Genomic DNA, 27,792 nt, shown 5'->3' with positions numbered 1-27,792 from the left:
CCGGTTTGAGTGTGTCAAGAACGGCAACGCTGCCGAGTTTTTCTCGCACAACAGTTTCCCCGTGTGTATCAAGAATGGTCCACCACCCGAATGACATGCAGCTAACTTGACACAACTGTGGGAAGCATTGGATTCAACATGGGCCAGCATCCCTGGGGAACGCTTTCCACACCTTGTAGAGTCCTCGCCCCGAAGAATTGAGGCTGTTCTGTGGGAAAAAGTAGGGGGTGTTCCTAATGTTTTGTACACTCAGTGTATAATAAAAGCACTGTGTGTGTGAGTATCCCTAACTTTTTCAACTGACTAAGAGGGGTACGGATCAGTGGCTCACCAATCAGGACCTTGATTGGCCCTGTAACAAGACGTGATGTGTAATTTTTCTTGGGACACAAACGTTCTCGCAACGTTCCCATGAAACGTTTCTAGAACATGAATATCTTAAGTTCTAAGAACATGGTAAACAGCTTCTGGGTATGTTCTATGTTACATTAAGGGAATGGTCTCTTGGAAACATTCCTTGCACATCACAGGAACGTTCCTATGAAAACATCAGACTCTAGGGGCAGTATTTCATTTTTGGATGAAAAACGTTCCCGTTTTAAACAAGATATTTTGTCACGAAAAGATGCTCGACTATGCATATAATTGACAGCTTTGGAAAGAAAACACTCTGACGTTTCCAAAACTGCAAATATATTATCTGTGAGTGCCACAGAACTGATGCTACAGGCGAAACCAAGATGAAACTTCAAACCGGAAGTGAGCAACATTTGAGGCGCTGTTTTCCAATGTCTCCTTATATGGCTGTGAATGCGCCCGGAACGAGCCTACACTTTCTGCCGTTTCCCCAAGGTGTCTGCAGCATTGTGACGTATTTGTAGGCATATCATTGGAAGATTGACCATAAGAGACTACATTTACCAGGTGTCCGCCTGGTGTCCTGCGTCGAAATTGTTTTTTGGTAACAAAACGTGATGAACAAAACGGAGCGATTTCTCCTACACAAATAATATTTTTGGAAAAACTGAACATTTGCTATCTAACTGAGAGTCTCCTCATTGAAAACATCCGAAGTTCTTCAAAGGTAAATTATTTTATTTTAATGCTTTTCTTTTTCTGAAAATGTTGCCCGCTGAATGCTAGGCTTAATGCTATGCTAGCTATCAATACTCTTACACAAATGCTTGTTTTGCTATGGTTGAAAAGCATATTTTGAAAATCTGAGATGACAGTGTTGTTAACAAAAGGCTAAGCTTGAGAGCTAGCATATTTATTTCATTTCATTTGCGATTTTCATGAATAGTTAACGTTGCGTTATGGTAATGAGCTTGAGGCTGTAATTACGATCCCGGATCCGGGATTGCTAGTATCAAGAGGTTTTAATGACCTTTTGAGACGGTCGTACCCCCATCACAACCAATAATATAAGCTTGTTTACACAATTGTTGTGAAAACAATGCAATTGTAAACCAACACTCCATAGCCTCAAAACATGATTAAAACAATATTTTGGATATCATGGATGGTCAGTCCTTGCATCCATACCTCTATCTATGAATTTGAGAGGGGTTATATTTCTCCAGCCCCATCCCTCAGCTGTTTACCAAACGGCTTTGTTATGGTTTGAACTGCAGATTGCCTCGACGGGAACGTTCTCTAAAATAGTTGGGTTCTCAGTGGTGTTGGGTGTGTGTGTCTGTGATGGTTGGAATAGTGTGTGTGTGTGCTTGCAAAGTGTCGATTTGGTGTTGGTTATTGTTGATGTGGCAATGAGAGGTGTGTGTGTGTGTTCCTCGGGGAGAGACAAATCACCTTCACTGCAGGTCGCAGTGATTACACTATGCATAATTCATGAGCTTGAGATGAATATCAAATGCATTTTACAGCTTTTTAATCACATCTGCACACTAATGAATATGCAAAACAGTTATGGTTGAAATTCAGATACGCTATCATACAAGTATCTTACTTTGCTGTTATTTCAATTAAATTTGTTTGGGCAGGCAGGTAGTTTACTGAGTAGAAGATCTATCGAATTAATCAAAAGCATATGACATCATCCAAGCATTCCTACTTGGGAAGGACTACTTTGAGCTTCAGATCGTATTTGTCACAGCTGCATAATTTCACTGATGCCTGCATATGAATTCAAGGTCAGGATTATGCATGTGACTGACATATTTGGTCATGCCCTGGTCAGAGCCCCATTGGGAATATGGTGGTGCGTGGAATCATAGGAATGAATCAGAATGATTTCCAAAAGTCTCTGTCCAAATCTGCCCGCACACAGTGTATAATTCTCCACAAAGATCACCCAATTATCGTAGAGACTCAGAGCCCATTGAATTGCAATTATTCTGTGATATCACATTACTTCACTGACGCATGAACCCGCAGTGCTGTTAACACAGCTAGTCTCACACAATGGGCCTGTCTTCTTCTCTCTCGGTGACTGGCTGTCTAATAAAGTGTTGAAGGGGGGGGACTTTTGAGAGAGAGAGAGACAGAGAGAGCGAGTGAGGGAGTGAGGCAGAGAGAGAGAGGGAGTGAGACAGAGAGAAAGGAAGGCAAAGAGAGGAGTAGAGAGAGAAGTCCAGCCAGACTCCCAGCTAACAGCAAACGTTCCCACAACTTGAGAGACTAACATTTTCATAGGAATGTTCCTGTGATGAGCAACTAATATCCTATGAATCTCCGAGTCATGGCTGAACAAGGACATGGAAAATATAAATCGAACACGGATTACAAAGGGAAATCCAGCTGCAAGCTGCCCAGTGACACGAGCCTACCAGATGAACAAAATTCCTTCTATGCTTGCTTCGAGGCTAGCAACACTGAACCATGCATGAGAACACCAGCTGTTCCGGACTACTGTGTGATCACACTCTCCATAGCCAATTTGTCTTTTAATTGTTTTAATTTAATCTTTATTTAACTAGGCAAGTCCGTTAAGAAAAAAATCTTATTTACAATGACAGCCTACCAAAAGGCAAAAGGCCTCTTGCAGGGACAGGGCTAGGATAAAAAAAATATACATATAGAACAAAACACACATCACGACAAGAGACAGACATGAAGAGACACCGCCTTTAGCAAGATAGCAACACAACATGGCAGCAGCACAACATGGTGATTGTACAAACATTTTCTCCAACCTCATGAACCAGTGTTTTTTGCTGTACATGGTAGGGACTTTGGGGGACCTTTATTTGGATAGTCCACCTGTCATAAGAGGATTTTATAAATAAGATGCTCTTTCTACAGATGGTCAGTGATGTGTCCTATCATTGGTGGCCTGATTTAAGAACATCTAGTTAGGGTTAGTAGATAGCCTGTAGTCAGCATATAGAGGAAACCAACAGAAATTCCCCTTTCTATGCAGCTTGTATGAGGTGATCTCACTGTCATTTCGATGAACAGCAGAGAAAGCGTGTAATCTTACAACTAAACGTTTTGGATGAACTCAAATGAAAGCAGTGCAGGGAGGGGAATATAATCACCAATAGCAGAATGCTAAGTTTCAAAAGTCACTATTGACAAACAAAAAGGACCACTCAGACTATCTGGAAGGCCTTAAACCAATTGAGCCAGATGTTTTTTACGCTCCTTTTACATTTACATTTAATCGCAAATGTGGAAAATGTAAATGTTAAAGTAACTAACTAAGGCCTTCCAGATACATCATGAGGGACATGGGCAGCTGCAGGAGGAGGGTTTATTCTCAGGTCTTTCCTGGGTTAGACCGACAGCCAGTCAGCCTGAGTATGTGTGTGCCGAGCCTTTCTCCAAATGGAATTCTTGAGGTGGAGTATCTCTGTCAGATCACGGTCGAACCAGGGGCTGAACCAAATTTAATTCAAATTTTCTTTATGGGGCGTGTTTGTCAACAATACCACTGAAAATGTCAAAAAAGGAGGTCTAAGCGTGTTTGACAGAGGGGATCATGCTGATTCTATACCATTTTAAAGAGGCCAGGTCATGAAGGAAGGCTTGCTCATTAAAGTTTTTTAGCAAGCGTGTATGACAAATCAGGACAGGTCGTTTCAGTGAGCAGCCATTACGAACACAGGCTGTAAAACAGTGATCACTAAAGTCATTACAGAAAACACCAGACTGATACCTATCAGGACTATTTGTGAGGATAACATCAAGGAGAGTAGGCTTTTCTGGGTGTTTGGAGTCATACCTTGTGGGATTGGTAATAATCTGGGAAAGATTTATGGAGTCCCATTGTTTTAGGGCTTGGTCATGAGGTTCCAGTTTAGGACAAATTCAGACATAGTGTAAGGGACCAGGGGAGAGTTTAGGGAAGGTAGAGCACAGGCCGGTGTTGATGGTGGACAATGACACCCAGCAACAGTCAACAAGAAGCTATTTGAAAGTGTAATGCTTAAAACCAGCAGATCAAGTTGTTTGGGGACAGACTTGGTGGAGACAACCGAGCACTGAAGGTGTTCCTTGGTAAAGATTGCTACTCCACCCCCTTTGGAAGATCTGTCTTGCCAAAAAAGGTTATAACCAGAAAGGTTAACATCAGTGTTCAAAACACTCTTTCTTAACCACGTCTCAGTAATGACCAACACATCTGGATTGGAGCTGTGAACCCACACCTTCAATTGATACATTTTAGGTAATACGTTTCTAGTGTTAACGTGCAGAAAACCCAGACTTTTACGAGAGCAGAAATCTGTGGAACAGATATCAGAGCACAAGTCAGATTGGGGATAGCAACAGTAGATGGCCCAGGGTGTACATGCACATTTCCAGATATCATCAGCAGTAATAAAATCAGGGCACGGCAGAGGGGCGAGCTCTGCAGTGTTAATTTTTGATGATATTTGAATGTGCATCAGATGGCAACAAGATTATATTGTACAGCAATGTCATCAGATAACATGAATACAAAGCCGGCGAGAGGTGGTTAGAATAGGATGGGAGGCCGAGAGTCTGTCGAACCAATAGAGAGTCAGAGTCCCTAGTGTGGGAACAAACATAGTCTGTCCCACAGTTGGGTAAACAAGCACGTTCATAGTCAACGAAGCACGCAGGAGTCATGAGGCAAATAGCATAGAGCACAAGAAATAGATATAACGGCCATTGTAAGTTCAAAGAGTCACTCGCCCCCCAACAAGACAACTTGAGAGAGTAGCTCTCTGAGTCCAGTAGGCTACAAAAGTCTGAGATAAAATCAATATATAGTAGTCGTATACCAGTTAATTTAAGTGCTTCTGATGAAGCTCACATAATAAGCTTCACAAGTTAATTAGCCTACCTAAAATTCTGATCAGTCCAAAGTCTGCAGTGTGTGTGTGTGTGTAAGTGTGTGTGTGCTGGAGGCCAGTGAAAGCTCGGGAGAGGAAGACCTTTAAACAACATTCACAAGGCCGCAAGGCCAGATGGATTATCAGGAAGCGTACTCAGAGCATACGCTGACCAGCTGGCAAGTGTCTACACTGACATTTTCAACCTCTCCCTGACCCAGTCTGTAACATTTCAGGCAGACCACCATAGTCCCTGTGCCAAAGAACACGCCCAGGCAACCTCTCTAAATGATTATCGCCCCGTAGCACTCACATCTGTAGCCATAAAATGCTTTTAAAGGCTGGTCATGGCTCACATCAACACCATCCTCCAGGACACCCTGGACCCACTACAATTCACATACCGCCCCAACAGATCCACAAATGATGCAATCGCTATTGCACTCCACACTGCCCTTTCCGGCCTGGAATGCGGTTCATTGACTACAGCTCAGCGTTCAACACCATAGTGCCCTCCAATATCATCACTAAGCTAAGGACCCTGGGACTGAACACCTACCTCTGCAACTGGATCCTGGAATTCCTGACGGGCTGCCCCCAGGTGGTGAGTTTAGGCAACAACACATTCACTATGCTGACCCTCAACATGGGGGCCCCTCAGGGGTGCGTGCTTAGTCCCCTCCTGTTCACCAATGACTGTGTGGGCTCGCACGACTCCAACACCATCATTAAGTTTCCAGATGACACGACGGTGGTAAGCCCGATCACTGACGATGATGAGACAGCCTATAGGGAGTAGGTCAGAGACCTGGCAGTGTGGTGCCAGGACAACAACCTCTACCTCAATGTCAGCAAGACAAATGAGCTGATCATTGACTACAGGAAATGGAAGGCAGAGTACGTCCCCATTCACATTGACAGAGCTGTAGTGGAGTGGGTTGAGAGCTTCCAGTTCCTCGGTGTCCACATCACTAAGGACCTATCATGGTCCAAACACACCAACACAGTCGTGAAGAGGGCACAACAACACCTCTTCCCCCCCAGGAAGCTGAAAAGATTTTGCATGGGCCCTCAGATCCTCAAAAAGTTCTACAGCTGCACCATTGAGAGCTTCTTGACTTGCTGCATCACCGCTTGGTATGGCAACTGCTTGGCATCCGACCATAAGGCGCTACAGAGGGTAATGAGTACAGCCCAGTACATCCCTGGGGCCGAGCTCCCATCCAGGACCTCTATACCAGGCGGTGTCAGAAGAAGGCCCTAAAAAGTGTTAACCACTCCAGCCACCCTGGTCACAGACTGTCCTCTATGCTACCACACGGCAAGTGGTACCGGAGCGCCAAGTCTGGGACCAAAAGGCTCCTGAGCAGGTTCTACCATTAATCAAATGTCTACCCTGACTATTTGTATTGACCCCCTGTTTATCTGCACTGGCCCTCTTGCACCGGCTCTATGCACACTCACTGGACTCTACTCACACACTCAGACATACTACAATGACACTCTAACACACACAGGCTACATATGCTCACACACACAAAACAAACACACACACATGCATATTGATGCCACACACACATAGACACACTTTCACACCTTTCACATACTGTATATATATATCTGCTACTCTGTATATTATCTATCCTGATTGCCTAGTTACCCCTACCTACATATACATATTACCTCAATTATCTCAAGTACCCCATACCCCTGCACATTGACTCGGTACCACTACTCCTTGTATATAGTCTTGTTATTGTTATTTTATTGTGTTACTATTTCCATTTAAAAATATATATATTTTTAACTGGGAAAGGGCTCATTTCGCGCTAAAGTCGACACCTGTTGTATTCGGCGCATGTGATAAATAACATTTGGTTGGTGTTCTCAGAAGGATTTTGCTAACATAGATACAAAATGTTCCCCTAACTTACAGAAAACTGGACACTCAAACATGAAGGGAATGTTACAGGTAACATTAAAAGTACATTCTCCCTAGAATAGTTTTCCTCTACATCTCCAGTGCCCTTCTTTCCTCTCCACAGCCTCCTCAAAACGTTGTCAAGCTTAGAAAGGCAAGTGTGTATGTTGTTAAAGGCCCCTCTCTCTCTTCTCCCTGTCTGTGATCCAGCAACAGGAGCAGGACCCCACTAACCTGTGCTTCTCCAACCTGCCTGTGTCTATGGACGAGCAAATTTAACCTTGTATTCCTCCCTCCCTCCCTCCACAGCAACAGGAGCAGGACCCCACTAACCTGTGCTTCTCCAACCTGCCTGTGTCTATGGACGAGCAAATTTAACCTTGTATTCCTCCCTCCCTCCCTCCACAGCAACAGGAGCAGGACCCCACTAACCTGTACATCTCCAACCTGCCTGTGTCCATGGATGAGCAGGAGCTGGAGAATATACTGAAGCCCTTCAGTCAGGTCATCTCTACACGCATCCTCAGAGACGCCAACGGCACCAGCAGAGGAGTGGGCTTTGCCAGGTAACCAACTTTGACACCTCTGAAATAAAGTCTTTAGGTCACAGCTACTTTAGGAAATGCAAAAAATAGATTCCTGCGTACTGTATCATGTATACAGTGGGGCAAAAAGTATTTAGTCAGCCACCAATTGTGCAAGTTCTCCCACTTAAAAAGATGAGAGAGGCCTGTAATTTTCATCATAGGTACACTTCAACTATGACAGACAAAATTAGGAAAAAAAATCCAGAAAATCACATTGTAGGATTTTTTATGAATTTATTTGTAAATTATGGTGGAAAATAAGTATTTGGTCAATAACAAAAGTTTATCTCAATACTTTGTTATATACCCTTTGTTGGCAATGACAGAGGTCAAACGTTTTCTGTAAGTCTTCACAAGGTTTTCACACACTGTTGCTGGTATTTTGGCCCATTCCTCCATGCAGATCTCCTCTAGAGCAGTGATGTTTTGGGGCTGTTGCTGGGTGTAACGGCTAGCTTAGTTAGCGGTGTGCGCTAAATAGCGTTTCAATTGGTGACGTCACTTGCTCTGAGACCTTGAAGTAGTAGTTCCCCTTGCTCTGCAAGGGCCGCGGCTTTTGTGGAGCGATGGGTAACAATGCTTCGAGGGTGACTGTTATTGATGTGTGCAGAGGGTCCCTGGTTCGCGCCCGGGTATGGGCGAGGGGACGGTCTAAATTTATACTGTTACATGGGCAACACGGACTTTCAACTCCCTCCAAAGATTTTCTATGGGATTGAGATCTGGAGACTGGCTAGGCCACTCCAGGACCTTGAAATGCTTCTTACGAAGCCACTCCTTCGTTGCCCGGGCGGTGTGTTTGGGATCATTGTCATGCTGAAAGACCCAGCCACGTTTCATCTTCAATGACCTTGCTGATGGAAGGAGGTTTTCACTCAAAATCTCACGATACATGGCCCCATTCATTCTTTCCTTTACACGGATCAGTCGTCCTGGTCCCTTTGCAGAAAAACAGCCCCAAAGCATGATGTTTCCACCCCCATGCTTCACAGTAGGTATGGTGTTCTTTGGATGCAACTGAGCATTCTTTGTCCTCCAAACACGACGAGTTGAGTTTTTACCAAAAAGTTCTATTTTGGTTTCATCTGACCATATGACATTCTCCCAATCTTCTTCTGGATCATCCAAATGCTCTCTAGCAAACTTCAGACGGGCCTGGACATGTACTGGCTTAAGCAGGGGGACACGTCTGGCACTGCAGGATTTTAGTCCCTGGCAGCGTAGTGTGTTACTGATGGTAGGCTTTGTTACTTTGGTCCCAGCTCTCTGCAGGTCATTCACTAGGTCCCCCCGTGTGGTTCTGGGATTTTTGCTCACCGTTCTTGTGATCATTTTGACCCCACGGGGTGAGATCTTGCGTGAAGCCCCAGATCGAGGGAGATTATCAGTGGTCTTGTATGTCTTCCATTTCCTAATAATTGCTCCCACAGTTGATTTCTTCAAACCAAGCTGCTTACCTATTGCAGATTCAGTCTTCCCAGCCTGGTGCACGTCTACAATTTTGTTTCTGGTGTCCTTTGACAGCTCTTTGGTCTTGGCCATAGTGGAGTTTGGAGTGTGACTGTTTGAGGTTGTGGACAGGTGTCTTTTATACTGATAACAAGTTCAAACAGGTGCCATTAATACAGGTAACGAGTGGAGGACAGAGGAGCCTCTTAAAGAAGAAGTTACAGGTCTGTGAGAGCCAGAAATATTGCTTGTTTGTAGGTGACCAAATACTTATTTTCCACCATAATTTGCAAATAAATTCATAAAAAATCCTACAATGTGATTTTCTGGATTTTTTTCTCATTTTGTCTGTCATAGTTGAAGTGTACCTATGATGAAAATGACAGGCCTCTCATCTTTTTAAGTGGGAGAACTTGCACAATTGGTGGCTGACTAAATACTTTTTTGCCCCACTGTATCTCCACACTTAAACATTTATTGACAAATGCAATGTTATGATCATATATATCTTGGCTTTGTCAAGGCATGGCTAGCTTGCCAGGGTCATATTCAGTTGCCAAATGTTGTCGAACATTGCAGATAGAAATGCCATGAATAGAGGTGATGTGATTCTGTATGTTAGAGAGGCATGCTTGTTCTACATAGCCTATTTCTCTCTGAGCGTTCCAAAACATTGTGTCCTGCTAGACGTGCCCCTGGTAAACTCACCTGTCTGCTGAGCCCTCTGCTGGTTACTGGGGATAGTACAGCATCCTGTAAATCAAGTTTTATTTGCAGGATGGAGTCAACAGAGAAATGTGAGACTATCATTCAACATTTCAATGGCAAATATATCAAGACTCCACCTGGAGTACCCGGTGAGTCATCTTTATCTCATCATGTTTTCAATTTCTTTTGAGAACAAAGTTTATTCTGTATGATGCCATGGTTGAAAGGGTCAGGAGCAACAGAAAGGCTAGATCTTCCACAGTATCTTGGTTCACTGTCATATTTTAATTAAGCAATAAGGCCCGGTGGTATATGGCCAATATACCACGGCTAAGGGCTGTTCTTAAGCACGACGCAATGCCGAGTGCCTGGACACAGCCCTTAGCCGTGGTATATTGGCCATATATCACAAACTCCAGAGGTGCCTTACTGCTATTATAAATTGTTTACCAATGTAATTAGAGCAGTAAAAATAACTGTTTTGTCATACCTGTGGTATACGGTCTGATATACCACAGCTGCCAGCCAATCAGCGTTCAGGGCTCGAACCACCCAGTTTATAATGTATAATATACAGTATAAACACACAGATTATACCCCTTCAGTGCTCCACAGTCACTCAACCCTCTTCTTCTCCTCTCAGTGCCCTTGGAACCCCTGTTGTGTAAGTTTGCAGACGGAGGACAGAAGAAGAGACAGAGCCAGGGAAAGTACCTGCAGAATGGCCGTCCCTGGACAACAGATGGGGAAACGGTGAGTTCTCATTCAGACAGTCAACAGTCTGCCGTCTTCCCTGTAGTCTGTCTTGTTGCCATTTCACCAAGGCTATTCAGGTACTTTCAACTATTTTTAAGTACAGTGACATTAAAGTAACTATGTTGCTTCATCTTCTACAAGGAAATAGCAAGCATTTTTTAAATGGTCGGTTTGAGATACAAGTTTGAAGTGTTTTCTCTCCAATTTATGCTTTGGCCACAAATATTGAGTATAGGATGAGTCAACAACATAATTTGGGTATGAGGTAACAGAACATGAACTTTTAAAAGTGAGACAGTTACTTTAAAGCTCAAGCGGGATTTTTTTGTCCCAATTTCTTTCTGGTTAGATATTTCTCATTCAAACGCATGTATTACTGTATGTGTGCTTACTGCATTGTATCTGAATGTGTTTGACCACAGGGAGGAATGACACTGACCTATGACCCCACCACAGCCTTACAGAACGGGTGAGCGAATACTCCACCAACACCTCCACCACACCGACGGCAGTCATTGCATTTTGGTACACCGTTCCAACGGAACGCTGTGCTTTGGCCGTAAATGGTAGCAGAAGGCGAATGTCGAACTTTTGTCGCGCACAGAGCCAGATGATGCCGCGTACCATTTTGCGCCGCAACGCTGTCGGTTTGATCAAAGGTGTTAAAACCTCAATGAGATGATCCTGGAAATATGTACAGCAGGGATGACCGTGTGTGTTGGATACTGATGGGTTTCTTCTTCTTCTCTCTCTCTCTGTGTGTCTGCAGGTTCTACTCCTCTCCCTACAGTATGGCCCCTAACAGAATGATCGCTCAGACATCCCTCGTCCCCTACATGCACTCTCCTGTTAATACCTACCAGGTCCGTCTGTTGTATTTCTGTGGATATATTACTGTGTACAGAGGATTTATTTCTTGTTATAAACTGGGCGGGTTCGAGCCCTGAATGCTGATTGGCTGACCACCGACTGTATGCCACAGGTATGACAAAATGCTTGTTTTTACTGCTCTAATTACATTGGTAACCAGTTTCTAACAGCAATAAGGCCCTTCGGGGGTTTGTGGTGCATGGCCAATAATGCCACGGCTAATGGCTGTGTCCAGGCACTCCGCGTTGCGCCTAAGAACAGCCCTTAGCCGTGGTATATTGGCCATATACCACAGGCCTTCGGCCCTTATTTCTTCATTCTGAACATTTGCAGAGAGCACACATCTTATGTTGTGTGTCTGTCTTTCTTCTCCACTGCAGATCCACAGTCCACAGTCCTGGATGCATCATCATCAGTCGTACCTCATGCAGCCCTCAGTGAGTTTTACCCACTGCTACTGTGGGTCTGTTACTGCCTATCAGTGAATCAGTGTGATCTGCCTGTCTCTCACTTTCTGTGTCTGAGAGAAACACCTGTTAGACATAAACATACCGACACTCTGTGTGATGTTTGCACTCGATGTTTGAGCTGCGTGACAAACAATTGTGTGTGTATGTGCATACGTGCATTTTTGTTTGTGTATGTGAATGTTAACTCTGTGTGTGTGTGTGTGTCCGTAGGGCCAAGTCCTGACGCCAGGCATGGACCATACCATGTCCATCCAGCCAACTCCTATGATGGGGCCTCTCACACAGCAGCTCAGCCACCTCTCTATGGGCAGCAGTGGCACGGTCAGTCCCAACGGAACACTACTGTCTAGACATACAGTAGATACTTTGGACAAAGACATTGTGTTGTCAGTGCCATTCATAACGCCACTTTCTATCCCTCAATGAAGACAGTTTTACTCAGAAAAGAGACAAATGTGAATAAAATTCTAGAATGATTACCAGGGGCGCAACTTTGGTTTAAGAAGTGTGGGGGGGGGGGGCATAATCCATTTTTTTTCTCTCTCTATTTTTTTATCCAGTTGGATAAACACTCCAAACAGCCTACCCGGCCGCTTGGAGGCGTCCACATGGTCCTAAAGCACAACGTTGCCTCATTTTGTATCACATTCCAATGATAAAACAAATGCAATTTCAGAATGTGGGTGGGGGGACATGTCCCCCCCCCGTCCCCAGTGAAAGTTGTGCCCCTGATGATTACGTTCTAATAGTTTCCTCCTCTCTATTTTAGTATATGCCTGCAAACACATCTATGCAAGGGACCTACATCCCCCAGTACACCCAAGTGCCTCAGACCACTGTTTCAGTCGAGGTAAGAAACGTCCTACTACAATTTACTTTACTGACTTTATTGTCCCCGTGGGGAAAATGTGTTGCATTTACACATTTAAAACTATAATGTGGTATGAAACAACTAATCTCTTTACTGACGATTGATTGATGAATTCTTCTACAATATGTTAACAGGAAAGTGCCATCCAGCAACAGGTTTCCCTGGAGACTCCCACAGAACACACAGGTTACTCCTATCAGCTTAGAAAGTGAAGAGGAGGGACAGGTGGGTTATACTAGAGTCTATTTCCTGGGCCACCTGCGGTCCCGTACAGCTCAGCGCATAGTGACTCTGGACAGAAGCACCAGACAGTCACACTATGGACAAAAGGATATTTCAAAATCAGAGGTTATGGTAAACTCTTGAATACAGACGAATGGATACTGTGAAAACGAACAGAACATGGGGCATCTATTTTGACCACAGAACATGACTCTACAGTCGAAGAAAGAGAAACCACACACAGGATTTTTTTTTGTGCACATATTAACAAAATTATTTTCCTAAATATTCTGGGGAGTCAGAATGAAATCAGGATCATAAAAGTTACAACAACAAGTGTTGTCGATTAGCTGTACTTTTTTGTTGTTGTAAAATATGCTGATTTCGTTTTTCATTTCATCATCTGTTATTTGTAAGCTTTTCACCTGTATTTTTTTTAGTATAGATTCAAAAAGTCAATAATCAAAGATTTTTTTTTTGTTCATTTCACAATGCCATTGTTGTTTTTGTTCACTTCAGTGTTTTGACCGGTAAATGTTTGACGAGAGAAGGCTGAACCAACTGCTTAAGTTACTTAGATCATAGATGGTCTCATATCTGGTACTATCAACTCAGATACCGTTTTTAGCACTTGGGTCCCTAGTTGAAATTCTCACAATAATTCTCAGAATCTAAATAGATATTTAGAAATAAAGCTTAAGACAATCAAACATTGAATTGATTATTTCCTGATTCTGGCCAATTATAATAAAATCATGCAGGGAATAAAAATATATATATGCATGATTAAATTTGACATGAAATACATTTAGTTGCTGGTTATATTTGGGGAATTTAATCTTATATTTCTCCAATGCCAACCAACAACATAAATAAGTCTTTACATTTGGTTTTAGTGGGTTAAGCTGCTACCCTTTTAAACAGACCCAACGTTGTTGTCAGGAGTTCACATTATTGTGTTGCACTCGTAGTTTAAACAAGTAAATTCGAGATCCAACGTTACTTTCTCTCTGTCTGTTTATAGATGCCTCTGTTTTTCTTTATTCGGTTTTGTTTTGATTCCGAGTGACTGTTTTTTTTTTATTTAAAGAAAGTTTGTGAGATCTTTTTTTATTCGATTTAATACTTTTCAGATTGATACATTTTATTTTTTGGTAGTGTGCAGTGAGTGGTTACATGCTTCTATGGACAAGTAGATTTGTTTTTGAAAGATTTGTTGGCTTTTTGTTTTGGAATAATGTCTGTCATTAGTCATTTTTGGTTTTTCTTGTTCTCAATCTCTGTTTTAATTTTCAATCACATGGAAAATGCTCTAAATGTTTGAGAGATATCAAATCAGTCTGTGTCATCAGTTTTGGCACGTTCACCGTTTTAAAGAGGTGTGCTCAACTACTCATCACTCCAAGATAATTATGGGCTCGATTCAATCCCGATTGAAATTTAAAGGCAATGTGACCGCATTCACGGTAAACGCTGCATATGTTGGCTCAATTGGAAATGACCATTAAATGTCTATTGCGCAATCCGTAACAATTTCAGCTTCGCTGACTGAATCGAGCTCTAAGTGTAATGCCTCTTAGAAATGATTTCAGAAATGTGTCCTACGTGGTAGAGTAGTCACTAAATCAGTGGATAGGGAATGCGGTGTGAAAAGTAACAATACCTCCTACCCAACAAGAGCAATGTAAAGTCAGCTGAGTGTTCGTGTGCAAGATTCGGAGACGTTTTCTAAACTCTTAACTTCTATGGTTCTCCAGGCTGCCCCGCAGTCACAGCGGGTACTGTCTCCATAGCTTCACTCTTCCGTCAAACGTTCACAAACCAGGCCTAAATTCCAGGTCAAACATCCAATCAGACTGTTTTGTTTCTTAAAAAGGCCAGTGATCTATGCAATAAAATAAAAAACACACACATCCACAATAATGCAATACTTACACTATAGATGAATTTCAGAACTTTTTCAGGTGACAATGGGCTGTTTTGTTTGTCAATAGTGACTTTTGAAACTTAGCATTCTGCTATTGGTGGCTTTCATTTGAGTTCATCCAAAACGTTTAGTTGTAAGATTACACGCCTCGCTGTTCATCGAAATGACAGTGAGATCGCTGCATAGAAAGGGAATTTCTGTATATGCTCTACAGGCTATCTACTAACCCTAACCTTAAATCGGTGATAGTATGACCATCTGTAGAAAGAGCATCGACAGGTGGACTATCCAAATAAAGTGTTACCATGTACAGCATGGTTCATGAGGTTGGAGAAAAATCACTCGGCTATCTTGCTAAAGGCCTCACACCATCTCCTAAAAATGGGATACAGATACACAGTACTTATTGTTGGTCAACCAAAATATTGGTTGTTGATTTTTTTGTTTGTTACCAAAGACATCATCCGGTAGACATTTCTAAGTGATCAATGCTTGGTTTAGAATACATCTGTAGTTCATTCTTTTGTGACTGTACATGAAAAGGTTTGTTGACACTAGTAATAAGCTTTATGAATTGTCTCATGAATTAATTTGTGGTAGGAAGAATATTATCAGAAATGCCTTGTAGATTTCATCAAGAGAGGATTGAAAAAGGGTGCTACACACTAAATTGCTATCTGGAAACATTTATGCACTGTCTGCAAAGTGTTTGATAAAACAGGAATTATTTTGTAATATTTACGCCCACGTAGTATCAGTCTTAGGAAACCCCAATTTAACGGTTGTTACACTCGTTTAATTTTGAGGACATAATCATTCCAGATTTGAGTTTAAATCAAAAATATTCAGCATTAGTTTGAGATGTCGGAATGCCCTTGCCCTTTGCTGTAGTTCAGACAATCATTTACATGAAGTCCACTTGAAACATCTTGCTGCTAATTTAGGATTTTAAAGGTTGCATAGGAGTGGGCTCTACTGCTTTGTCTTTCATTGTACAATGTCAACTAGAGGGAGGAAATATTAGCCGAAGCTCCGTCCAGCAATAAGTCACCAACGTCATGTCAGGTTAAAAAGGAACACATTTCATAGTCATTGGCTCACAGCCTTAACATCTACTATCCCCTGGCTTTATCAAGTCCATTATAAAGCAATCATGTACAATCTTTTTCACTTTTGTCAATCATTAATTTGCCCTTGTGTCTATGGCGGGGTTTTAAACACAGCCTTTAAAAAAATCCACCTTTCTAGACTAACAGCTTTTCGGGGGGGGGGGTTGATGTTATTTTTGAACTAGGTCATTTTTTTAATTAAAAGGAATCCACATTATTTTTATACTTTGTCCATGTGCCTTTTATTATTACCAAGTGTATATGTCATGTAAAGTACACCTTTCCAAACATATGCACACACACACAATACTTGAGGAATTTATTTCTAAAAAGACTTTGTTCTCGATACAAAACAGATAACAAAAAAGGTACAAAATGTATATTAAATACATTATCCAAGAAACTGTATACTCATCAGTATATACACATGTTGAAAATATCCAGAGAAAAATGCACTAAAGTTTGTTTGTTGCTTTGCTTATTAAAACAAAATATACTTTAAATTTCAGGTTACACAATTTAGTCTTGGAATAACAGGTCTCTTGGTCAAGGAAGCATCACGGCTGCTTATCTGTTGGGGTCCAATTAAACAATGAGGATACTCATGTCACCTCAAGTACACACCACTGCCATATCGAGGCCTACCCTTTTACAAATTATACTCTGAGGTCAGTTGCATATATTTTCCATTTAGCTAAAAACCACTATCAAATGTGGGTTTCCCGATATAAAGCAAAGAATGTCACTGCATCTCGAACTCTGTTCTCTCATTTAACCAGTTTATTGGGGTGTTGACCATGGACTAGAAAAATAAAGAGGTGTTTAACAGTCATCACGTCACCAAGCTCTCGTCGAACTATACTTCTGAGTAGTTTACAAAAATATCGACAGTGACAAAAATACAAGCAGTTGCACTGGTTGGCCCAACTTCACTAGACGGGATGCTCTGACAGGAACATTTCAGAGTAATCATTTGTAAATGAGAACAACCCCCAATCGAAAGAGAGACCTTTGCTTGCTAATAGACAGGAGGTTGTGGTTGCAATAAATGTGTCCTCCTGTAATGGAACAGCCACAGCGTCATGGGCACCGGCGTCATTTCAGACACTTCCTCGCTCTTGACCTGTTCAGAAATCTCTTCCCAATTTCATCACAATAGTTTCCGATTCAATATCTCCCAGACCATGCGTCTCCTGAAGTAGGGCATGTGTTTCTGTCAATTGGAGGGAAGGGAAATAATGAGTTAGTTACTCATAGGCTCAATCCCAATGCCCCCCCCCCCCCCCCGATATATGGGCGTTTGACATTTGTATGAATTGTAATTCGTGTTTTAGGGACTCCTGAGCAAACAAGCAGATTTAAGATTCTAGCTAAAGCATTTAACGTTTCTGCAAATGTAAAAAAAAAAAATTCGCAAGCTTGCCTTATTAAAAAAAACCCGTAAAAGTCCAACTTGCCATTGTTCTTCATTGTGGTAACGTTAGAGATTGAAAATATTGGTCAAGCAATGCAGTTGAAGTAATGTAGCTAGCAAACTGCTGTTATGCAATGTCGTGCTTCAGTACTACTCCACATTGGACTACAGCCAGAGGATGGGTAACGTGATAGGCACGTTGTTATTTTGTAGTTCTCATACTACGGCGAGAAATGGAAGGAAAGCCATTACTACCGCAGCTACAGGCACTGTGGAAAACAAGGCTCGTCGTCAATGAATTGCATGGCAGGTTACACTTTGGCCGCTTCTGCTGTTCCCGAGTGATGTCTCATTCCACAGGGTTATTCATCTCTCCCTACCACTAGTTGCGCTGTTTGAGGAATGCTCATGCTTACCGTTACACCTCCATTAAAAGCAGAGTCGCCAACAAGTGCCAATCTCTTATAGTGACCGGGCATCACATTTGAGCAAATAAACAGCGGTCTCTTACAAGTGCCAGGTCAAAACAGCTTTAGGCCAGTCTGCTCTGGTGGAATTTCCCAGCATCTCTCTACCTTGCGCTACATGATTGATCCCTGCATTTCAAAAGGCAAGTCTGTCCGTATAACCAGGGAGAAATACTGATCAATTCAATTGCTTTGGCAACATAAATGCATTCTAAATGCAGCCAGTGTTCCAAATATAGAACAGGGCTGTTTTAGAGTCTATTGACACACCCATATGTCAATCCAAGTAATATAATAATAAAATCCATCAAAATCCAACAGTTTAAGCTAAAGATATCCCTTTATTTGCATGGGCTGCATCTCAATCCATCGCATCGGTGTTTGTCAGACCATGAAACATCCCGGAAAAATCAGTCTTCTCACAAAATGAATCCTGAGGTCCGAACGGTTAGGCCTACAAAACGAATATGAACCATCCATTGAAAGTTGACTCTCACGAACACGATGGTGTTCTCCGTTTTGCTCTATGACCCCCACAGGTGTCACGGGACTCGTCTGAAGCTAACCCAAACAAATGAATGGAAGTATGGAGGTAGTTTTGTGCCTACAAAAATAAGGGGTTAAATGTGTGTCAAAAAAAAGAAAAAGGCTGAGGAAATATTTTTGGTTTATCTCCTAGATATAGGACAGACACTGACACCACATGCATTTCTTTCACTGTCTTTGCCATTTCTGAATGTGTTATTCACTGCGTTATGGGCTATAGTAGTAAAGGCCAAATTCAACATTTTATCAAATAAAACCTTTTCAAAACACCTCAAGATGGTATTAAACACGGGCCCCCCCCCAACAGACACAGTGACAGCTTGGCGGTTGAAGTACTTACTTGTGTAAATGTGATTGGCTTGTCTTTGGTGATGTACTCAGCATATTTGCAGGTGAACATTCCACAGTCACTTCCGTTCATCTGCTGAGGAATCTCCTGTTGGGAGAAATGGCTTGAGATCCATTTTTCAAAAGACGGCAACATCTATCAGTGAAGTGTCAAAGCATGTTGAGTTGAGAGAGATCTCGGGTTAGATATAGTGTAACACGTACATTGCGTTTCTTGCTTTGCAGAGTCCATTCTGACGTATCCAGGTCTTTGCCTTTCTTGTCCTTGCTTTCCTGCTGCAGGTATTGCAACAATATCCTGCAGGCTTCGTCGTTGTTCCCTCCCATTGAATCAAAGTACGTGACAGTCTTCTTACGGAGATCCACCACCTGAGAGAATTATTATATATATATTTTAATATTAAAAAATATATAACAGTCAATATAAACATCACACGACAGATTCTGTCTAGTGCGATGCCCACTATAGAACCAATCTAAACCGTACTGTGCTGGCTCCCATTTTTTTCTCCCATTTTCACATAGTCCTTTCCCAGCATGGCTCCAGCAACTATGGTGGATGCATAACCAGGCCAGGCCACTGTACCCCCCCCCCCAGGTAGACGGGCAACAGCAAAGTACAATATATTGTATGTGAACTCACAGAGAGGCACCAGTGCACCCCGAGGTGGACGGGCACCAGTATGACGTCCACTGAGAAGATGTCCATCTTTTTGGTCCAGCGGCGTACGGCAGAGTAGCCTGCGCCGCGGAGCTTGGGGAAGAAGAAGGTGTTGAAGGTGTGGACCGTCGGCAGGCCGGGATCCTTCCCGCGCTCCACTAGCAGGTTCATGTAGAAGTTGATCACCTTGGAAAGAGGAAGCTGGGGGTCAAGCAGAGAAAACAGCATAGAGCCACGGATAAACCCCTTCTGTATTAGTTATTCTCTTTTCTGTATAGGCACAGACACACAGAGAAGAAATGACTAGCCGTCTCCAAAAACAGTGGTATGAGACGACGATATAAACAGAAGCAGCGTGTGTCACCTCGTCGTTGAGCCAGTTGAGGTGGCTGAGTGTCTGGAGGTCTTTGCGTGTGATGGTGAGTCTGAATCCTTCACTCAGCATCTCGTCCTGGCTGCCTCCCCTCAGCGCCCGGCACACCTCCCCCTCCATATCCTGGCCACAGACACACAAACATGCCGGCTCAGCTAAAGGCTGCACGCTATGTACATTCCTGATGCACACAGTAAGCAAATCCATTTAACTTATTTAGAAACACACTTAGTACAATTATCGCAATGCATTTTTATTGGGAATGAGCTGGCTCACAAACACAAAGTGCAGAAATAGGCACAACATATGGAGGTAAAAACAAACAGCGAATTGTACCTCGGTGAGCTCAGGGAACTCCTCGGCGGGTTTGGGTCCCTCAACGAGAGGAGCCAGAGGAACCTCCTTCTCCAGAGGGACTCTGACATGCAGCTCCACGGACCTGTTGCCCAGCTGGCTGTCATCTGACAGACGCTGGACCAGACCACAGGACAGGAGGGTTAGACAGACCACCAAATCATTTTCTATTGAGTACAGGCTTAGCAGGACAAGTTGAGTTGAATGCTGATTTCAGAGCGGTCCTCCCCATGTAAAAGAGCATCCTCATTTCATATAGTTAATAACCTACAGGTTGAACGAAGCATAGAGGGGAAAACTTCCTATATTTTCCCATTGGCCGCATCGGTGGTAAATGTGGGACTCGGTATAGACATGAGGGCTGACGTCACACCATTGAGGGCAGAGAAGGGGATGCTAACTACCTGTCTCAGCAGCTGAGCAGCTAGGGCCTCCTGCTCCTCGATCTGCCTCCGTCTCTCCCGGGCACGAGAGTCATACATGCTAGTCCTGGAAAACACAGACACACACATCCGACTTGAGGACTTCTAGAATGAGCTAGAGGAGGATTTCAATTGTATTCAGTATGCACAGGCGCACAGCAACATACGCCGTATGAATTTATCAAGGAATGGTGACAAATTAGGGGACTTACAATTCCTTGATCCAGAGTTCAGCTTGGAAGCATGGCACACTGGAGAGACAGACAGAGAGTAAGCAGGCTAGATGGGAAACAAAGTAAATAACGCACACCAACATAAACGATTCAAAACACATACCTTGAACTGCATGGCTTTTTGCCCTTCTGCTCTTTCACAATGATTACGGAGTCCCCATCATGCACTGCAGAACAAGCCATGGTCCAAATTAGTACAAGAGAGACAAACAGGCTTTTAGAGAAACACAACACATAAAACTAAAGATGGCACTGCGGCGTTATCATGTCCTGTCTCTGTATACTGCTGGTGGTGATAAATCAATGTCCCTCCTTGGGGTCAATAAACTACTACATCAACTCTGATGAAGTGGAAACGGGCTAAGACGTTTCACCTGATGATTGTGTGTCCTGAGAAGAGGTGTCTTGTAGGGTAGCTGGAGAGAGGGCAGACTGTAGTGTCTCTGGTCTCCTGGGGCTGAGGTCTGAGTCGGGGGCCCAGGTGTGGTTCCCTGCCCCACTGGAGGAGCCCTTCCCTGGGCTGGGGACGTTGCTGTAGCCCTGGCTGAACTCTGGACGGGGGCTTGGGGGTTCACTGGGGCCCTCGGAGGCATCTCCTGCCCCCGTAGGGGACGAACACTGGAGCAGATGCCTGCTGGTGCTCAGGAAGCTGGTGCTGAGAGAGCGAGTGAGAGAAATTATTAGAAAGGAGCACCAGCACACCTAATGGCCAAGACGTAGGACAATCAAACCCCGGGGAGAAGTAGAAAAGGGTAGATTTCCTGATGAAAACGTGTGTGGTTGCATCAACGGGAGAGTACAGGTCCTTGAGCACGACTGAACTGTCAGTCATCCTCGGGGACTTGAGGAGAGCGAGAGGACTGTAGCATTAGCGGTGTGCTTGTTGTACTCACAAGTCTCTGTGTGAGCGCGGAAAGCCATGGGGGCTGCCGTTGTGGAACGACAAGGACTGGCCACCTGAGACCATGGCCAGCAGCTGTCTGTACACAATCTTCTCCTCCTCACAGACAGACTGGAGCAACACAGAGAGGACCCATCACTCTATATTATAAATAAAGCTGGATATGAGGTAGAGGCAACAACACTCAAATGTGGCATTCTCCAGGTATATACTACGTGATATGCGCAGGTCGTAACTGAACTTCCCCCTGGGGAAAAATACTTATTCTATTCTATCTATATGGACTTATGTGCGTCGAGACACACACACACACGGATAGACACAATAGAATAAGTATTTTTTCCCCAGAGGGAAGTTCAGTTACACCATGCTTCTATCACGTAGTCCTGAATATACCTGGAGAATATCTGGATCCTTTTAGCTGTTGGGCTGTTTTCAAATAACTCTGTTACATAACAGCATTATTTGAAAACAGCACCAATAGCAAAAGTTCAGCAAGTGGGAGCCACAAATATTCTGGTAGCTGGTATCTCACCTCTTGCGCGGTGCAGCGAGCACCGGCTCTGAGGAGGCGGTTGGAAGGGCTGCCGTGTGAAGGACTCTGCACAACGCGGATGGGGAAGGACTTCTCATACATGCTGGTGAAAGAGCTGCATCCTGCTGAGGTCAACTGGCTACAGAGAGAATTCAATTACTGCACCGAACATGTTACTCATATTATTGTGAATAGAACCATATCAAGCACAGGAAATAGAACACTTTCAAGCACTTTGAAATTCAAGCTCTTTAACAACGTTGCAAAGGGCCCTGTTCAAAAATCAAGCCTTTTCAAGGTTTTCAATGCTTGATTAATAGCAGAATGCATTTTTTACCCAGTGAGAAAGGCAGGCCTAGATCTATTGACAATATGAACAGACCTTGTTGATGCAGGTGTTCTGAGGTGGCTCCTGCCCAGACGGGTAGAGGGACATGGCTTAGGGGTACTGCTGGAGGAATGAGGCAGACTGACAGAGTGCCCATTCGTTTTGGGCGCATCACGATGTGTGAGAGCCATGCACACTTGCCGTCTGCAAACCTTCGATCCTATCATCGTCTTCTCAATTCTAAAGGACTCTGCCGTGAACGGAGGAGGAGAGAAAGTGTGTCAATTAAACAACTGTTCCATTTCCATATCAACATTACTGACATTTCCAGCCGGCAGCAGGAATGGTTTCATAGACATTCTTAGAAAAGAGTATTGCCTGATTTAGAGTTTCTCCATTCCAGAGTTGTCAAGGGAGCGACACACATCCCATCCAGGGGATCAGAGTACCTCACCTCAAGGACCTGAAAACAATACCATAAAAACGAATGGCATCATTGTTCAATATGAATATAACAGAGCGCTGGCCTGTAATAAACTGGAGTAATGAATACGTATGAATCTACTACTAGATCTGGGCTCATATTCAAAAACTGTCACAAAAGTGCTGATCTATAATCAAGCCCCCCCCACCCCCCCCCTATTCATTATGATTTAAAACTCAAACTTATCCAAGATTAGCACTAATACTTTGTGAATTAAGAGCCCTGAAACATCATAAAGAGATCCAATACCTCAGTCTCTTCCCAGACAGATGAGGGACGAGGTGCAGAAGTTGAGGGTTCAGGCTGAAGCTCCTTTGCTGGCTCTTCATGAAAGTGTTCTTCCGGAGGGGGGTCTGGGGAAGTGGGCAGTATGTTCCTCAAGGTAGGAGTCACACTATTCCGTACCCAGGATGCCACGTTGGAGCTATGGCTCTTCACCCCTTCAGCTGCAGTCTTCACTGTGTCAATGAAGACCCCTGTTGTCATATGCACAAACACATCATATCAGTTCAGATAGGGAACCATGGACTGTATACACTACATGACCAAAAGTATCTCATTCCAAAATCATGGGCATTAATATGGAGTTGGTCCCCCCCTCTACTGCTATAACAGCCTCCACTATTCTGGGAAGGCTTTCCACTAGATGTTAGAGGGACTTGCTTCCTTCCAACCACAAGAGCATTTGTGACACCGGGAATGTTGGGCGAGTTGGCCTGGCTCGCAGTCGGTGTTCCAATTCATCCCAAAGGTGTTCAATGGGGTTGAGGTCATGGCTCTGTGCAGGCCAGTCAAGTTCCTCCACACCGATCTCAACAAACCATTTCTGTATGGACCTCGCTCTGTGCACGAGGGCCTTGTCATGCTGGAACAGGAAAGGGCATCCCAAACTGTGGGAGCACAGAATCGTCTATGCTGTAGTGTTAAATTTCCCTTCACTGAAACTAAGGAGTCTAACTCGAACCATGAAAAACAACCCCAGACCATTAATCCTCCTCCACCAAACTTTACAGTTGGCCCTATGCATTGGGACAGGTAGCGTCATATCAGTGTGGATGACGGATCACCACCTCAAGCTGAACCTCGGCAAGACGGAGCTGCTCTTCCTCCCGGGGAAGGACTGCCCGTTCCATGATCTCGCCATCACGGTTGACAACTCCATCGTGTCCTCCTCCCAGAGCGCTAAGAACCTTGGCGTGATCCTGGACAACACCCTGTCGTTCTCAACTAACATCAAGGCGGTGGCCCGTTCCTGTAGGTTCATGCTCTACAACATCCGCAGAGTACGACCCTGCCTCACACAGGAAGCAGCGCAGGTCCTAATCCAGGCACTTGTCATCTCCCGTCTGGATTACTGCAACTCGCTGTTGGCTGGGCTCCCTGCCTGTACCATTAAACCCCTACAACTCATCCAGAACGCCGCAGCCCGTCTGGTGTTCAACCTTCCCAAGTTCTCTCACGTCACCCCGCTCCTCCGCTCTCTCCACTGGCTTCCAGTTGAAGCTCGCATCCGCTACAAGACCATGGTGCTTGCCTACGGAGCTGTGAGGGGAACGGCACCTCAGTACCTCCAGGCTCTGATCAGGCCCTACACCCAAACAAGGGCACTGCGTTCATCCACCTCTGGCCTGCTCGCCTCCCTACCACTGAGGAAGTACAGTTCCCGCTCAGCCCAGTCAAAACTGTTCGCTGCTCTGGCCCCCCAATGGTGGAACAAACTCCCTCACGACGCCAGGACAGCGGAGTCAATCACCACCTTCCGGAGACACCTGAAACCCCACCTCTTTAAGGAATACCTAGGATAGGATAAAGTAATCCTTCTCACCCCCCTTAAAAGACCTAGATGCACTATTGTAAAGTGGCTGTTCCACTGGATGTCATAAGGTGAAAGCACCAATTTGTAAGTCGCTCTGGATAAGAGCGTCTGCTAAATGACTTAAATGTAAATGTCCTCCTGGCAGCTGCCAAACACAGATTCGTCCGTCGGACTGCCAGATGATGAAGCACTAATGAGCACAGATGATGAAGCACTAATGAGCACAGATGATGAAGCATTCATCACTCCAGAGAACGTGTTTCCACTGCTCCATAGTCCAATAGCGGCAAGCTTTACACCACGCCAGCGACACTTAGCATTGTGCATGGTGTTCTTCGGCTTGTGTACAGCTGCTCTGCTATGGAAACCCATTTCATGAAGCTCCCGGCGAACAGATCTTGTGCGGACATTGCTTCCAGAGGCAGTTTGGAACTTGATAACTTGTGTTGCAACAGAGTACATACAATTTTTATGCGCCACGCGCTTCAGCACTCCCGTTCTGTGAGCTTGTGTGGCCTAGCACTTCACGGCTAAGCCGTTGTTGCTCTTAGACGTTTCCACTTCACAATAACGGCACTTACAGTTTCCCGGGGCAGCTCTAGCAGGGCAGAAATTTGACAAACTGACCTGTTGGAAAGGTGACATGCTAAGCTGGGGCAGCAGGGTAGCCTAGTGGTTAGAGCATTGGACTATTAACCTATTGACAAGGTACAAATCTGTCGTTCTGCCCCTGAACAGGCAGTTAACCCACTGTTCTTAGGCAGTCATTGAAAATATGAATTTGTTCTTAACTGGCTTGCCTAGTTAAATAAAGGAATAAATAAAAAAGATGGTGCCATGCTGAAAGTCAGAGCTTTTCAGTAAGACCATTCTACTGTAAATGGTTGTCAATGGAGATTGCATGTCAGTGTGCTCTATTTTATACACCTGTCAGCAATGGGTGTGGCTGAAATAGCCTAATCCACTCATTTGAAAGGGTGTCCAAATACTTTTGCAAAAATGCACAGCCAAGATTGCTGTTAGCTTACCCATCCGAAATCTCTTCACTGCCAGCGCCTGGTCATCTTGGTCACCATCCTCCAAACTATAAAAACAGGGGGGAAACAATATCCAACATGAACATGTGCCAGAAAATCACTGACAGCGCGGGGGGGTCTTGCTGAGTACGCACTTTGGTTGCTCAACCCAAATGTGGTTGCTTTGGTTGCTCAACCCAACTGTGTCAGACAGTGTGCCATACTTCTGTAACGTTAGCTAGCTAGTAGTAGCTAACTGGCTGGTCGAAATCTCACCACCATCTCAAATAGACAGGTCCGCAAGTTTAGCTACAACTCACACATAGTTGACAATTAGCTAAACATAGCATCTAGTTAGGTCATCCAGTGCCACCACGAGCAGGTACACTAAACTAAATTAGCTAGGTAACGTTAGCTTATTAGATTACTAATGTTAGTAAACTAACGTTAGCCAAGTTAGATTACTACACAACAAATGACAGATAAGTTAACTAGCTAACATTAGAATAACCTTAACTTACCAGTCGATGGGTCTTTTTGTCCTTATCCGACCACCTTGTTGTACTCCGTGTGTATCATTATCTTGTTGGTCGGGAACTGGTACTCCATTGCGGAGATTAGCGAAACCCGTTCCAATTAATTCATAAAATTTATTGAACATGTTTAGAGAAGTTTAAAACCTCCCGCCCGCGAAAATGTGTATCGCTATGGTTGCTTCCAACCCGCCTGCCAGCGCAGGAAAAAGCACATAAAGCCACCCAACGTCATTCGACCGGGGAAAGTAAATCGTTGCTAGTTAGCTAAACAACACTGCTAACCAGCTAGCTATCAAGTTACCGTTCTCCGTCCCTTGAAATTAGCTAGCTTGTGGTTAGCTAAACTAGCTAGCTAACAATCCTGGTTATGTGGCTGTAGCGACTAGGATTTCAATCACTACTATCACATTCGACAATGCCATGTATATTTCTTAAATAGCAAAGTCCAAAGTAACTCAATGTGGTACTTCAAATAAAAAATAACTCATTAAACGATAACCTCTAACCTCTCCCGCTTCTTCCTCATTCAAAACCACAACATGGTCGTCACTAGTTACCACAGCCACTAAGTAAAAAACCATCCCTATTTCTAAAATGTATATTTTTAAAATGTGATTTTAAACCTAACCTTAACCACACTGCCAACCATATGTATAACACTAAACTTAAATTAGGACCAAAAAGCAAATGTCTTACAAATGAATTTGTAGGAAATAGCCACGTTGACTTTGTGGCTGTGGTAACTAATGGAAACCACACAACATGGCCGACCTTGGCGTTCTACCATGACACGTTTTCATTGGATGAGCAAATTGAATAGATACAATTATTATGAAACGCGATTGGCTGGTTGGAATGCTTTTTTTATGGCGCTTCTTTGACGAAGTCAACGTCAGTTAAACTCGTATCAAAAAGTAGAGGCGGAACGAGAGTGTTTACTACATCCGAAATCTGTCCGCCAAAATGAGACCACAAAGTGAGGAATGTTTCTATGGAGGATAAAATGAGTGTCGAATGTGGAAAATGTCCATTTGTTAGAGCGGTGCCTCAACTATCTTGTCAATATAATATAAATCGTTGCTCGTATCTAGTTTAGTGTCGGAGATACAAAAAAACCTAGAAGATTGGTGAGTACATTTTTTATTTTATTTACAGCAAGAATTGTAAACAGAAATACATTTTCTAACACACTATGGAATAACACTCA

At 43.7% G+C, this 27,792-nt stretch overlaps 2 protein-coding genes across 2 annotated transcripts in view; one reads left to right on the top strand and one right to left on the bottom strand.

The window, feature by feature from the left end:
* The window catches only part of LOC115102553 (RNA-binding motif, single-stranded-interacting protein 2-like), a 36,970-nt gene extending 21,350 nt beyond the window's left edge, over positions 1 to 15,620 (top strand). The window contains exons 5-13 of the mRNA XM_029622639.2: positions 7,591 to 7,748; positions 9,996 to 10,075; positions 10,570 to 10,679; positions 11,105 to 11,151; positions 11,452 to 11,545; positions 11,933 to 11,989; positions 12,233 to 12,343; positions 12,792 to 12,872; positions 13,028 to 15,620. Coding sequence (XP_029478499.1) covers positions 7,591 to 7,748; positions 9,996 to 10,075; positions 10,570 to 10,679; positions 11,105 to 11,151; positions 11,452 to 11,545; positions 11,933 to 11,989; positions 12,233 to 12,343; positions 12,792 to 12,872; positions 13,028 to 13,105 — 816 coding nt within the window. The 3' untranslated portion in view covers positions 13,106 to 15,620. The remainder of the gene's footprint in view (positions 1 to 7,590; positions 7,749 to 9,995; positions 10,076 to 10,569; positions 10,680 to 11,104; positions 11,152 to 11,451; positions 11,546 to 11,932; positions 11,990 to 12,232; positions 12,344 to 12,791; positions 12,873 to 13,027) is intronic.
* Positions 15,621 to 16,453: 833 nt separating this feature from the next.
* On the bottom strand, positions 16,454 to 27,131 carry LOC115102552 (sentrin-specific protease 1-like). The gene is made up of 17 exons (XM_029622638.2): positions 26,571 to 27,131; positions 26,062 to 26,117; positions 23,467 to 23,693; positions 23,112 to 23,196; positions 22,788 to 22,983; positions 22,406 to 22,544; positions 21,863 to 21,981; positions 21,344 to 21,624; positions 21,073 to 21,136; positions 20,949 to 20,987; positions 20,719 to 20,803; positions 20,297 to 20,431; positions 19,952 to 20,083; positions 19,570 to 19,773; positions 19,131 to 19,295; positions 18,919 to 19,014; positions 16,454 to 17,364 (listed from the first exon to the last, which is right to left on the bottom strand). Exons 1-17 carry the CDS (start codon positions 26,708 to 26,710, stop codon positions 17,302 to 17,304), a joined length of 2,226 nt encoding a protein of 741 aa, XP_029478498.1. The 5' UTR covers positions 26,711 to 27,131; the 3' UTR covers positions 16,454 to 17,301.
* Between the last annotated feature and the right edge of the window lie 661 nt (positions 27,132 to 27,792).

This window comes from Oncorhynchus nerka, linkage group LG20 (assembly GCF_034236695.1).
Source record: "Oncorhynchus nerka isolate Pitt River linkage group LG20, Oner_Uvic_2.0, whole genome shotgun sequence".
Taxonomy (NCBI): Eukaryota; Metazoa; Chordata; class Actinopteri; order Salmoniformes; family Salmonidae; genus Oncorhynchus; species Oncorhynchus nerka.
Note: the sequence above shows the minus strand (reverse complement) of the source record. Positions and strands in the feature narration are given on the sequence as shown.